The sequence below is a fragment of the Dysidea avara genome, chromosome 9, assembly GCF_963678975.1.
Source record: "Dysidea avara chromosome 9, odDysAvar1.4, whole genome shotgun sequence".
Taxonomy (NCBI): Eukaryota; Metazoa; Porifera; class Demospongiae; order Dictyoceratida; family Dysideidae; genus Dysidea; species Dysidea avara.
In genome coordinates this window covers 1,479,207-1,493,282 of record NC_089280.1, presented here as the reverse complement: position 1 = coordinate 1,493,282, position 14,076 = coordinate 1,479,207, and the positions used below count along the sequence as shown (strand labels likewise).

General features: G+C 36.8%; 1 protein-coding gene across 1 annotated transcript; it reads left to right on the top strand.

Moving 5' to 3' along the window:
* The first annotated feature begins 986 nt into the window (after positions 1 to 986).
* LOC136266519 (uncharacterized) lies at positions 987 to 3,686 on the top strand. Its single transcript, XM_066061531.1, has 3 exons — positions 987 to 1,006; positions 3,150 to 3,310; positions 3,370 to 3,686. The coding sequence occupies exons 1-3, from the start codon at positions 987 to 989 to the stop codon at positions 3,684 to 3,686; spliced, it is 498 nt and encodes a 165-aa protein (XP_065917603.1).
* The last annotated feature ends 10,390 nt before the right edge of the window (positions 3,687 to 14,076 follow it).

Below are 14,076 nucleotides of genomic sequence, written 5' to 3'. Positions count from 1 at the left end.
GTTTTTATTCCCACATTTATTCCTGTACTCCTGTATATAGAAAAATTATTATATATGAGATGAATATGAAGAAATTGGTGTATTTCAAGAATTAAATTTTTTTCCTCTTCAGTTCCTTTAGACTTCATAGTTACTAACTAGACTTATTTCAATTAACTTTTTGTTACTGGAAAATCAATTAAAGAGGTTGTTTAGGCATATGCTCTATTAGGCGATCTCTGTTATGAACCACTACTGCATGCGGTTCAAGAGTAATTGGCTGTGTGTGAGAGATCATCACCAGTTTCCAATAATTATATGATCTGTGAAAGATCCATATACAAATTTTAAATTTTTAGTACTACATGTGCTTAGTGCTATCTGACATTGTCATTAACAACTTTCAGTTTTTAAAGAATGCATCTATAGTAAGATCTAGCTTCATACAGAAGACTAGTTATGCATATACTATATGCCACAGCTAAAGAGTGTGGACTGGTGTGATCTGAAGTCTAACATGCTGTATTATGAACATAATTTAAGTAATATGTAGTAGTGCCTGACAAGAATAAAATACAGAAAATAATACTATATTTTTGTTAATGTAGCTTCTAAAGAGCGCCCGACAGCTGATTCCAATGCAGATCTTACTGCTGCAGATTGTCAAGGTAGGTGCATGATTGTACACGCTTACACAATCAGCATCGTGTAGCTATAGTGAAGACTTTATAAATACTAGATATAATACATATATTTAAAAGTAAATATTGAAGAAAATGTTAACACATATATGGCTTTATGTGTAACACTGTATAACTGTAACAATACTGTTATTTACAGGCATTTCATCAGCTCTGGAACAGTATCCAGGTTTATCACAATTAGACAGCTGTAAAGAAGTGGCTGCAACAAAAACACAGTGCAATAAAGACACGGGGCAACCAAAGAAACTCCAAAAATGGACAAGAGGGATTTGGATGTGTGCCAGTGGTGGTGGACATATACAAATGTGGCAGCCCCTGTACCAGTAAGTTCTAAGGCCTTGGTTTAATTTCACAGCATTGTAACATGTTTACAAATTGTTTACAGTAACAAACTAACTAAATATGAAGCCAGGATTTTTTTTTGTTTATCATAAGGCCACTTCTACTTAATCTTTTGTATCTCGGACCAAAACCAGCTAAGTAGAGGGTCGTCAGGTCGACATAATAAAATTAACCATTTATGACTTCAGAAAATTAATCTACATTTCAAATGGTAGCTAAGCTACACTGTGATTGCTGTGCCACTTGTCAGTAGCCCACTATATAGTGAAGATAACTACTCTGCCTTACTTCTGGCAATCCCTTTGTGACATTAACACAAAGTGTACTGTGATCATGTGGTTAACAAATATTTTGTATAGAAAATTGTTGGGTCAGTTGTGCACAAGAAACAAATAATTAAATGTAAATTGAAGTGGCCTAAGTACCCACATATTTTTTTTTCTGTGAATTCCTTATCATTACAGAGATTGCCTGCATTATGCACTGACTAGTTTTTAAGGTTCAAATGCATTGTGAATATACCCACTGCCAACAAACACTGAATATATCATACAGTAGTATGAAGTGAACTCTCCCAAACTAGGATTGCTTACAATTTGATATAGATGTGTTAAACAGGTGTCTTGAGCACACTATGTTTGTTTGTGGGGATTGTAGCTACCATACATCTATTACATTTGTACTGGACATGCATGGACCACATAGAATTATTTTGTGAAAGTGGACGTAGTCCTAACTAGCATATGTAGTGGTAATGAGCTACTTATGAGCACTACATCTATGCTTGTTTACAGCATTCTGGTTTAAAAAATAAAGGGAGATCATTAAATGTGACTGGATTTTGGAAAAACGATCCAAATCGCACATTAGAAGTTCCGAGATAAACGGTTTTAAAGAATTGAAGCCAGCATACCTCTCCAAGGATAGAAAGCACGCATATGAAATTTACACCAAAGATGCATCAATCTTTTACCTTTCAAGCCACTTCCAGTACTTGTAGCTGCTTGTACAGTTTCCCGCCAAATAAGATAGAAAATCTGAGCAGTTGGACGAGCGAAGTAGTATCACGAGTGCTCACAAAGGGGTGGAGGGTGGGGGTGGCGGGGAGGGCAAGAGATAGACCTCAAAATGGAGGCAGACCACGATTGGAGTCCAGATACGAGATTACAGGGCTGTGCTGGCTCCTTAGTGGCTGATATGTAGCAAACTCAACAGAGAACACGTCTGGCCAACATTATAAGGCTGTCCACCAGTAAACCACTGACTCTTGCCAAGCCAGGTCCTTCACAAGGCCTGAAACCGCCATTTGAGCACTCCACACCACCCAGAAAAGACGTGTGTAAAAACCAGCCTCGTGTAGTTTGAGTAGTGCTGAGGGTCAAAACTTGTAGTACGATAGTGTAGCTATCCACTGGTGGTGTTAGTTTGATTTTGCCTGATGTGCGATTTGGATCGGTTCTGTAAAATCTGGTCACAAATTGAATTGTCATAATAATACTTGTTGACTAAAGCACACTAAAGTAAAACACTATATAACATTATCGCACAACAAAAAGTAAGTTATTGCCTATTTGGTTGACATCAAGGTAACATGGTCGAGTAGAACCTTATCACTAAAGATTTTAAATGTAATAACTACAAAAAAAACTTGAAGTTTTTCCGAACATTTGTTGCAATTTGAACTCTTAAAGTTTCAGTGGCAGATCTACATGGGTTTTGGTAGTTTCAACCAAAATTCTTTTTCAGAAGCCTACTCAGTTGCAATTGACACCACCCATTGCATTAAAATGGATTGAACTACTCTAATAGAGAAGTCAACAAACTATTCATATAGAGAAGTCAACTAGCTGCTCTAATAGAGTAATCAGAAGGGAAACTTAGCTACAAATTTAGCCTTGCAGTTAGCTAGCTAGTTTGTTTATTTTGCAATTTAAGTAAGTAAATGAAAACTGTTCACTTTAAAAGTATATAATTTTCTTAAGCCATGTCCTTGGATGCTTAATTAGTAAGTTTCATACACCCCTTTTAGAAATCCTAGATCCACCAGTAAATTTCACTGATATATAAATATTCATTAATAAGTGTTGTTGCATTCTTTTCTCAATAATACTATTGTTTATGTACATCTGAAGGGCCAGCCCAGGTGTTTTTATTAATGCTATCATGGCTTATTGCGGCATTTGGTAACAAAACAAGAAGAACTTGGAAAGAAGTAATTCTGGCATATGACAACATGTGTCATGTGAATAACCTGAAAGTTGCTAGGAATGATTTGCCCTTACCAGGTATGTACAGGCATTTTAAATGGATCTAAAGACATGTGGTTGTTTTGTATTCTACACAGGAGATCTCAAGTATATCTGGAAAGATATAAATAAGATAATAGACAGCCTTCACATCAACAACCACTGTGATCCAAGGTGCAAAACCCTATATGATCCACAACCAATCAAAGAAAAGAACCCAAGTTTTAACACCATGGCATGTGAGCAAACTTTTGCATGGATGTCCAGGTTTAAAAAAATTGTTTGCTCTATGCCAAAAACCCACCATCATTTTTACATACATCGCATGGTGAAAAGGCGAAATGCATATATTTCTTATTGTTACTTGCATGGGCGTAGACCAATACATGCAAAGAAACTCAATACTAAAGAATGAAGTATAGCGGAGCATTTTGTAATGTATGAACTATCTACTTCACACATGAATTACACAGTGTGTTATTTGCTGTAATTTATAATTTAACTACAATACATGTATATATGCTGAATGTATATTGTTGATTTAACATCTTTGATACCTTCAATTTGAATACTTATACATGTGTAATTACTGTCTACTTAAAAGATTGAGACATTTAAGCTCTGAAATAAATGGTCTATCATCTATATACATGTAATTTACAACAATAATTATAAATTCCCAGAATCATGATTGGTTCATTGTTACAGTAAACAAAATAGTTTATATACTTTCCAATTGCTAATCACAATATATGTAAACACATTAATTTACTTGCTTTACGGTGCAATACTAATACAGGACAATAGTTCAAATCGAGAGAAGGTGCTTATGGCCTTATTAACTAAATGCTAACTTTATTATTAGCTGCTTAGCTTCTTCATGGTAGTGTTGAACCTGTATCCAACTTGCAACCAGGTTGCTTCAACAAAGACTGTACAATTTATTTTAGTGACTGAAATGTTATCAAATTCACTCTCCCGGCGTCTAATTCTCAAAACATTTCCTGGGAGCGTGGGCATACTCCAGACTCCCTACAACAAGCATACTAGAGGTGCTTTAACACACTGACGACATGTTATACTGATTCAGATAAACATCTCCAAATTCTGTAGCAATTGTCAGTACGTGATCAAACAGCAGTACATTCATACTGACGGAAACCCCATTTTAAAAATTCAGGATATGCCCCTGAAATAGAGAGGATCATGGGTTTGAAAAGAAGCCAGTATATTGAAGTATAAGGTAGACCCTATACTTATACAACAATGTTGTATAAGTATAGGGTCTACCTTATACGTACATTTAGGCCCATTGTATTGTACTATATACTGTATTCTAAGACTACTAAGAAGTCTTTTTCAACCTGGCAGTAATTTTTGTGCACAAAAGTAATAGATATACAAAGACAGAACTTGTTCATCAGTATTTGCAGCATTATGCAAAGGGTCGGCTCCTAGAATTTTCTCTCATTAGAAACACCAAACCTTTGTTCAGTTTTTCCTTTTTGTCTTATGATGATTGTCCTATTAGAGTATTAGACTGCTCTATTAGAATATCTCGATAATGGAAATCTCAGCCAGACCACAATCTCAATGGAAAGCTTTTGATCTTGCAAATGGAACTGTGGAAACACAGCTCCAGTTTATCATTTCTACTCTTAATAAGGATGTGCTACTTATATATTCAAAATAGATCAGCTCTGTGACTGTAAACAGTGACAGTATTGTGGCAGCATTACTTTATGAAAAATTTCTCATTATGGTCCAAGTATGCTGGCATTATGCTTTACGCTTTTAATTACCCAGAAATTATGCTGGCATAATCAATGCCAGTCTATTACATAATATAGCATTCAATTTCGGCCATATGTTTCACTTTTTTAAAAACCATCATTGAAACAATCATGAGAAAAAATTATTATGATTACAACCAAACAGACAAAGAGAATGAAATCCTCGATCACATTCGACCACGCAGTTGTGTTAAAACACACATGTGGGCACGGCAAGATGTTTATGTACAAAAATGTGTATGTGTGTGTGAGTGTGTGTGTGTGCATGAAAACATTTAGCTCATGCAGATTGGTTATGAAACTTTTATAACCAGTTATCGGTACACACACAATTAACACTGTAGTTGCATATTCTGTATTTTAATGTAATAACATAATTATTTGGAATGTAATTTGTCACTGGATTTGACAAAACCCGGTTTCCATGTACAAAACTACATTAGTAGATATGGCGATTTTGAGTATCAATGTATTGTAACTTTGTAATGTGTAAAGCTGAACAAATGAAATTGACTTTCACCTATGTATAGCTATCAGTGTGTGGGTGTATAAGTTTCTTGTGCCCAAAATATAGTCTGTTTTGAACTGTTTTTTTCGTAAAGGTATTAATATCACAGGTGGTAGTAATAGGGAAAGTGGGCATGGATGCATGGTGGGTGGGCTTAATATAGGAGTACCTATTGAAGTGAAAAGACGATTGTAATCCAGAGGTCCAACTTGGGCCGTGTATGGACTCTTGTTGTACTCAAATCACTCACAAATGATGAAAGACGAGACTGGAGAGCCCTACAAGCCTTGTCCACCACACATCAGACTGTTCAAACAGAGCCATGGCCATTGAATGGCACCTTGCTACCACTCGTGGCTTTTACAGGGTCTTACAAAAACTGCTGGCAAAAGCAGACTCAGCACAACTCAGACAAACACATAGTGAGAATTGATAGTGTAACGTGCTAGCAATCCATTTCTTGTAAAAACGTCAGTTTGATTTTGTGTGTGTGGAAGCATGCTTATCTCAAATCTGGCCACATTTAAATATTTGCCTTGCCAGGGCTCCTGTCCGAGCCCTTAGTGGCGATATACTTAAGATAACCCTGTGTAATATAGGCTATTGTTGTTAGTAATAAGACACAGCATTCATTGTTACTTCACAATTAACTGGAAGTAGGCCAGTTGTGTGGTTACCAAAAATGATACTGGCAAGCCATCTCTGTGGTAGCTACTTTAGCTTTATACAACGTATGACTGTGGTTACTTTTCTGTTAAGTCATACGTAAATGGTGAAATTTTGCTGGGATTTACCCAGTTAAATAGTTAAAACATATCATGTCACTTGTCAGATCCATTCCACTCTCACGGTATCTTATATCTTTGTTTTGGATGGTTACTTTTCTGTTACTCTACATTTGTCTGAGAGTTTCCCAGTTACATGGTTACCAAATAAAGTATCATTCCACTTGTCAGATCCATTCTACTCTCACCATATACAAACAAGAGTACAATATTACAACTTATATCTTTATTTTGAGCAGTTACTTTTCTGTTACTTTATAAATGGTGAAATTTGGCTGGGAGTTACCCAGTTACATGGTTACCACATATGATGCTACTTGTCAAATCCATTCTACCCTCTCGTGCATAGTATACAACTTGCATCTTTTAAGCTGGTTACTTTTCTGTTACTCTGTAAATGGTGAAATTTGGCTGGAGGTTACCCAGTTACATGGTTACCACATATGATGCTGCTTGTCAAATCCATTCTACCCTCTCGTGCATAGTATACAACTTGCATCTTTTAAGCTGGTTACTTTTCTGTTACTCTGTAAATAGTGAAATTTGGCTTGAGGTTACCCAGTTACATGGTTACCACGTATGATGCTACTTGTCAAATCCATTCTACCCTCTCGTGCATAGTATACAACTTGCATCTTTTAAGCTGGTTACTTTTCTGTTACTCTGTAAATGGTGAAATTTGGCTGGAGGTTACCCAGTTACATGGTTACCTCATATGATGCTACTTGTCAAATCCTCTCGTGCATAGTATGCAACTTGCATCTTTTAAGCTGGTTACTTTTCTGTTACTCTGTAAATGGTGAAATTTGGCTGGAGGTTACCCAGTTACATGGTTACCACATATGATGCTACTTGTCAAATCCATTCTACCCTCTCGTGCATAGTATACAACTTGCATCTTTTAAGCTGGTTACTTTTCTGTTACTCTGTAAATGGTGAAATTTGGCTGGAGGTACCCAGTTACATGGTTACCACATATGATGCTACTTGTCAAATCCATTCTACCCTCACGTGCATGGTATACAACTTGCATCTTTTAAGCTGGGTACTTTTCTGTTACTCTGTAAATGGTGAAATTTGGCTGGAGGTTACCCAGTTACATGGTTACCACATATGATGCTACTTGTCAAATCCATTCTACACTCACAAGCATGGTATACAACTTGCATCTTTTAAGTTGGTTCCTTTTCTGTTACTCTGTAAATGGTGAAATTTGGCTGGAGGTACCCAGTTACATGGTTACCACATATGAAGCTACTTTTCAAATCCATTCTACCCTCACGTGCATGGTATTCAACTTACATCTTTATTTCAGATGGTTACTTTTCTGTTACTCTAGAAATAATGAAATTTGGCTGGGAGTTACCCAGTTACATGGTTACCACATATGATGCTACTTGTCAAATCCATTCTACTCTCACGTTCATGGCATACAACTTGTATCTTTATTTTGGCTAGTTAAATTTCTGTTACTCTGTAAATGCTGAAATTTGTTTGGTAGTTACCCAGTTACCACATATCATACTACACGTACTTGTCAAATCCATTTTACTCTCATCACTATACAACTTACATCTTGATTTAGGCTGGTTACTAGTTACATACTGAAATGGCTGTTAGTTACCCAGTTTGATGGTTTCCATTTGTCATTCCGTTTTTTAAATCCATTCTGCTCAAATGTTAGCTTCTTTGTTAGTTATCTAAATACAATCTCCACTAGGTTTTTCATTCGTGATTTTGCTTGTCGTTCCCAGACTCATGTTTAGAATTACAATTTGGAGCACTGGCTAGTCAGCAATTTGCTGTTGGAGCCCAGGGGCACAGTGTAGCTAGCTACTACACTTTATAACATTTTGTTACTTTGTTACCTTTGTTACTATGTAACCCTTCCCAAAACTCAACATCACCCTCTCCACATATCAAGCCACTACTGCTCACGTGATTGAAATTCAAATTGCGGAAATACCCATGAAATCGCTTTCATTTCTGAATAGGAACCATGCAATGTGCTCCTTTTGTAAATATTTGTGTTAATTGTTCACTCAGGCGTGGTCTGGGCCAGTGTAGGTGTGTAATTTGTACTATGATGGTATCGTAGAAAGTGTCTTAGATTGCTGCACTAGTCGAAATGCTGAACCTAACGCACACAAACTGATTGTCACTTGATTCCAAGTGATTTTAAGGTCATTGGAATAGGTTATAGTTGTATTTTCGGTAGTGATGGGCGATATCAGGATTTTCAGAACGATACGATATCGATACGATATTGACTAAAATTGACCGATATTGATACTTTTCGATACGATATTGTAACATTATTTGTTCATGTAAATTGCCAGTTTTCTTACATAATTTGATAGTAGGTAGCTATAGCTATACACAATGGAGATTCCCCGCCCACATACACAAGAGTAATAGTGATTTGAAAATTGCTGGAGGTAATGGAAAGCTACAATTAACAATTAAATAAGCTAAAATGCATTTTAAAATTAAATTCAGATCACATGATGTATCGTATCGAAATATCGGATTCTGTAAAATATATCGATACTTTTCGATATCAGCAAAAAATCAAACGATACGATATAATATCGATATATCGCCCAATACTAATTTTCGGAGATTTGAATATCAATCACGTGAGTGCCTATTTCATGCATTGGACTGCTCTATGCGTTTACTGGGCGAGATAGCCGTATTGTTAGGTGTTTATAAGCTTCGTATCCTTGCTGTTGGAGACTGTCTCACTGATGTATCAACCATTCTGGCATTTGTTCGCAATAATCGCGTCATTTTGGCCGAATTTCAACATGTAGATGGCTCAGCCAGATGGCTAACAAGCTTCAATTATAACCATACTCCGCATGCAGGTACTTTACCTAGTACTGGTCATTGCTGACCCACGGCGCAGTTGCTGCTCTGCTTGTCCTGTGCTCCAGAGGAAGAAACATTTTGTCTGTCGTCAAAAAGCTGCACAGATCGTGCTGCCACCAGAAACTGACCAATAAAATCAAACCACCAATACTTTGAGTTGATGATAGACTACTTGAACAATGTTGAGAGTGAATATCGTGGCATACGAAGAACCCTACGAACCGCTGCAGCAAAAAATCACGTGATTTTAAGACATTTGTATCGTTTTCTACCAGAAGAAAGTAACAAACTTGGCTGCCACGCTGGTGTTATTCAAGTTACACTTAGCCTAGCACATGACACTGAATAGTTAGGTAGTTGATTGGAGGATATCGATTTTTCGCATTGCGGACCCTAGCATATTGGATCACTTCAACTTTTTTACTTTCTCCCACAATACACAAACTAGAGGTCACGCATATAAATTACTTAAGCCCCCCACCCACCTTTCATGTCGGGTCAACTATTTTGGTACTAGAGTAATTAATGATTGGAACAATCTTACGAGTGATATTGTAGGAAATTCTTTATTAAATAATTTTAAATCAGCTATAGATAATTACTTTTATGACTATAGATTTATGTTAATGTAATAATTATATTCATAGTTAATTTTTGTTCATTGCATCTAATTTATGTATGTATATGTATGTAATTGAACAGGCTTCTAAGCCTCAACCCAAATCACATCATAATCATAATCATAATCATATTGATCAAGTAAAGCCTAAATATGAAGGCAGGGCTTCAGCCCCCAAAGCCCCCCCCCTCCCCCTGGATCCGCCCTTGAGTTAGCATTTGTGTTACACTGCTGGTGGAGCGAAAATCTCCAATAACAAATCTGGCTGCGCGTCTTTGAACAGCTTCTAGCTTGTCAATATCCAATCTATCACCTCCAAAGCAAATCAGATGCTTGGTCTGCTAAAGCGTAACTTGAGGACATCATCTATTCACCTTAGAGAGAGAGCCTACCTTAGCCTAGTACGCCCTAAACTTGAATATGCAACTACAGTCTGGAACCCTCATTCAACTGACAAGATCGCTTTAGAAAAAGTTCAGAGGCGTGCTGCACGATATGTCAAAGGTATATACTCCTATCATGCTAGTGTAACACAGATGGTTAACGAACTTAAGTGGGAATCACTAGAGTCTCGAAGAGAACAGCTCTCCTTAACTATGCTATACAACATTCTTAAACAAAATGTCTATTTACCACCTGAATACATACCTGAGTTTCATCTACAGACATCACAGTACCACCTACAGACCAGATCATGCCATATGTTCAGACTCATCGAACCATTTTGTAACACTGACACCTACAAATACTCCTTTATACCATCAACATCAAGGCAATGGAACGTACTACCTCGCTACATCTTTGAAGCGGAAAACACTGACATATATATTCAAATCTCTGCTACGTAACTATTATTTTGCAATCAATAGCTAACATTATTTATTATATTATATCTGTGTATATTCTTCTGTTTGTGAAGTTTTCACAGCAAAATTAAATAATAAGAGATAATAAGAATATTACATTGGGTGTGAGGGGCCCAAGCACAAGTAGCATACTCCAGTATGGGACGCAAATACATCAGGTAAGCTTCAGCTTTCACTTCACGCTGGCATGAAGACAGATTTCTTCTCAGGAAGGACAAAGTATTGTTTGCTTTCTTACATACTAAATTTACATGTGTGCTGAAAGTAAGCTTGGAGTCAATCATTACTCCCAAATATCTAGCTTCATTTACACACTTTAGTGGTTCATCATATAATAAGTACAACTTCTTGATGATCTGCTTCAGTGAAATGTGTAGAACTTCACATTTATTCACGTTTAACATCATTAACCACTTATTTTCCCAAAGCTGTAAATTATACAAATCTTGCTGAAGAGTTTCTTGATCGATTTGATTGGTTATTGGTCTATATAACACACAGTCGTCTGCGAAAAGGCCACAGGATGATGATGTACACTCTGGTAAATCATTGATATAGACCAGAAACAATAATGGACCCAACACTGTCCCTTGAGGTACACCACTAGTAACATTCACTGGGTGTGATATACAACCATTACATGCAACTCTTTGACTACGGCCATTAAGAAACGATGAGATCCACTGAAGAGTGGTTCTCCTAATACCATAATGGTGCAACTTGTGTAACAGAAATCGGTGTGAAACCTTGTCAAAGGCTTTACAGAAATCCAAGAATATGACATCAGTTTGTACCTTGTGGTTTAAATTTAGAGCAAAATTGTGAATAGTTTGTAGTAGCTGTAGTTCAGCGGAACGTTTTCCATGGAATCCGTACTGACATTCTGAAAGAATTATTTATTTATTTTCCCCGGGCTGGATGGACTGCCCTTGCCTACCACCCCCAGCACAAAGAAAGCATGTGCTGGACAACTGAATAAAAAGGACCAGATCGCATTCTGAAAGAATACTGAAATACAACCATAATCTATTCCAATGACCTTAAAATCACTTGGAATCAAGTGGCAATCAGTTTGTGTGCATTAGGTTCAGCATCTCGATTAACCCAGCAGCTTAATCTGGGCTGATGGCTTTGTTGCAAGGTGGTTTTTTCGCTCCGTGATTATTGTACGTGGGCGGGTTATCCAGATTAAATACTCTAATAGAGCAGTCATGTAAATACTCTAATAATGCAGTCAAGTGTATAACAACAATCCTTGCACTGAATTTGACAGCTATTAAAGGTACTAGTAATGTAAATTGTAGCTCATATTGGGACACTCTCAGTCTGTATGTACATTGCAATTTGATCAGTTTCATGTTTGTACTGAAACGTTAACAGCATTACTATGCAGAGTACAAAATTACACTATTCACCACAGTTTTCATTACCAATCAAAGAAATCCATGTTAATTTGTACACGTGATATTGTAGTCAATAGAGTGAGAAGATATTGCTGAGGAGATGATGTGTTCCAACAACTTGCAGCAAATACTAGTCAATGATATAGGTCTATAGTTTGATGGATTAGTACGCGGGCCTTTCTTGTATACTGGTGTTACATATGCGCTATTCTAGTCTGAAGGGAGTTCACTCTGATGTATAATGCAATCAAGTGTATAACAACAATCCATGCACTGAATTTGACAGCTATTAAAGACACCAGTAATGTACATTGTAGGTGACTCTCAGTCTGTATGCACATTGCACTTTGATCAGTTTCATGTGTGTACTGAAAAGTTGATGGTGTTACTATGCAGAATGCAAAATTACACAATTCACAACAGTCTTCTTCATAATCCATTACTGAATTAATAAAAAGTACACAAACTAGATGAATAAAAAATTGGAAATTTTAAAATAAGAATAGGGATCGCTGAAAAAAGCCACAAAACAAGAAGGGATCGCTGGGGTGGTAATGTAAACCACAAATCCCTATTTTGACTCTCCTCGAAATAACAGAGCATGTAAGTAAAGATTTATGACAGAGTCAAAATAGGGATTTGTGGTTTACATTACCACCCCAGTGATCCCTTCTTGTTTTGTGGCTTTTTTCAGTGATCCCTATTCCTATTTTAAAATTTCCAATTTTTATTCATCTAGTTTGTGTACTTTTTATTAATTCAGTAATGGATTATGAAGAAGACTGTTGTGAATTGTGTAATTTTACATTCTGCATAGTAACACCGTCAACATTTCAGTACACACATGAAACTGATCAAATTGCAATGTGCATACAGACCGAGAGTCTCCTAATATGAGCTACAATTTACATTACTGGTGCCTTTAATAGCTGTCAAATTCAGTGTAAGGATTGTTGTTATACACATGACTATATTATACATCACGGTGAACTCCCTTCAGACTGGAAGAGGGCATTTGTAACACCAGTATACAAGAAAGGCCTGTGTACTAATCCATTGAACTATAGACCTATGTCATTGACTAGTATTTGCTGCAAGTTGTTGGAACACATCATCATCTCAGCAATATCTTCTCACTCTATTGACTACAATATGATGTGTACAAATTAACATGGATTTCTTTGAATGATAATGAAGACTGTGGTGAATAGTGTAATTTTGCATTCTGCATAGTAACGCTGTCAATGTTTCAGTACAAACATGAAACTGATCAAATTGCAGTGTGAATACAGACTGAGAGTCTCCCAATGTGAGCTACAATTTACAATACTGGTGCCTTTAATAGCTGTCAAATTCAGTGCAAGGATTGTTGTTATACACTTGACTGCATTATTAGAGTATTTACATGACTGCTCTATTAGAGTATTTAATCTGGATAACCCGCCCACGTACAATAATCACGGAGCGAAAAAACCACCTTGCAACAAAGTCATCAGCCCAGATTAAGCTTCCTGACCTATACTGAGTTTAATAAAGAAAGATTCTATTAGCCACAAGCAGTGCACATAAAAAAACTCAACTCTGAGCGCGATCTTGTATGGCTTCTCGAGCGTAATGGCGTTTTGGCAAGAAGAAAAGGCCCGGTTTGGGCTGTTTCCATCCGAAAACGAAATCAAAAATAGGTCATGGACACGCACAATGATCCATTCAGTAGGCCTTGCTACTTTTTATCCCAGGATTCTCCTTGTCAACTTCGCTATGCCTGTGAAAGAATAATAATAATATTATGAATAATAATAATCTAGCTACTAAATACCTGAAACGTTGGCTCTGTTTACCTCGCAGTGCCACTCGTGTGATCTTGAACTATCCAGGTGTTTGCTGTCCTAGTGTGCGTTCAATTTCAAAGCAGTGTAAACTTAGTTTACTTGCCAACATCTCCTGCTCATCAGATCCG

What these genes read in the sequence shown, in the direction of transcription:
- LOC136266519 (XM_066061531.1), top strand. Translation starts at nt 987, where the DNA reads ATGTGGCAGCCCCTGTACCA. An exon ending in ATGTGGCAGCCCCTGTACCA is followed by an intron (nt 1,007 to 3,149) that starts GTAAGTTCTAAG and finishes TTGTTTATGTAC; the next exon opens with ATCTGAAGGGCCAGCCCAGG. An exon ending in GAATGATTTGCCCTTACCAG is followed by an intron (nt 3,311 to 3,369) that starts GTATGTACAGGC and finishes TATTCTACACAG; the next exon opens with GAGATCTCAAGTATATCTGG.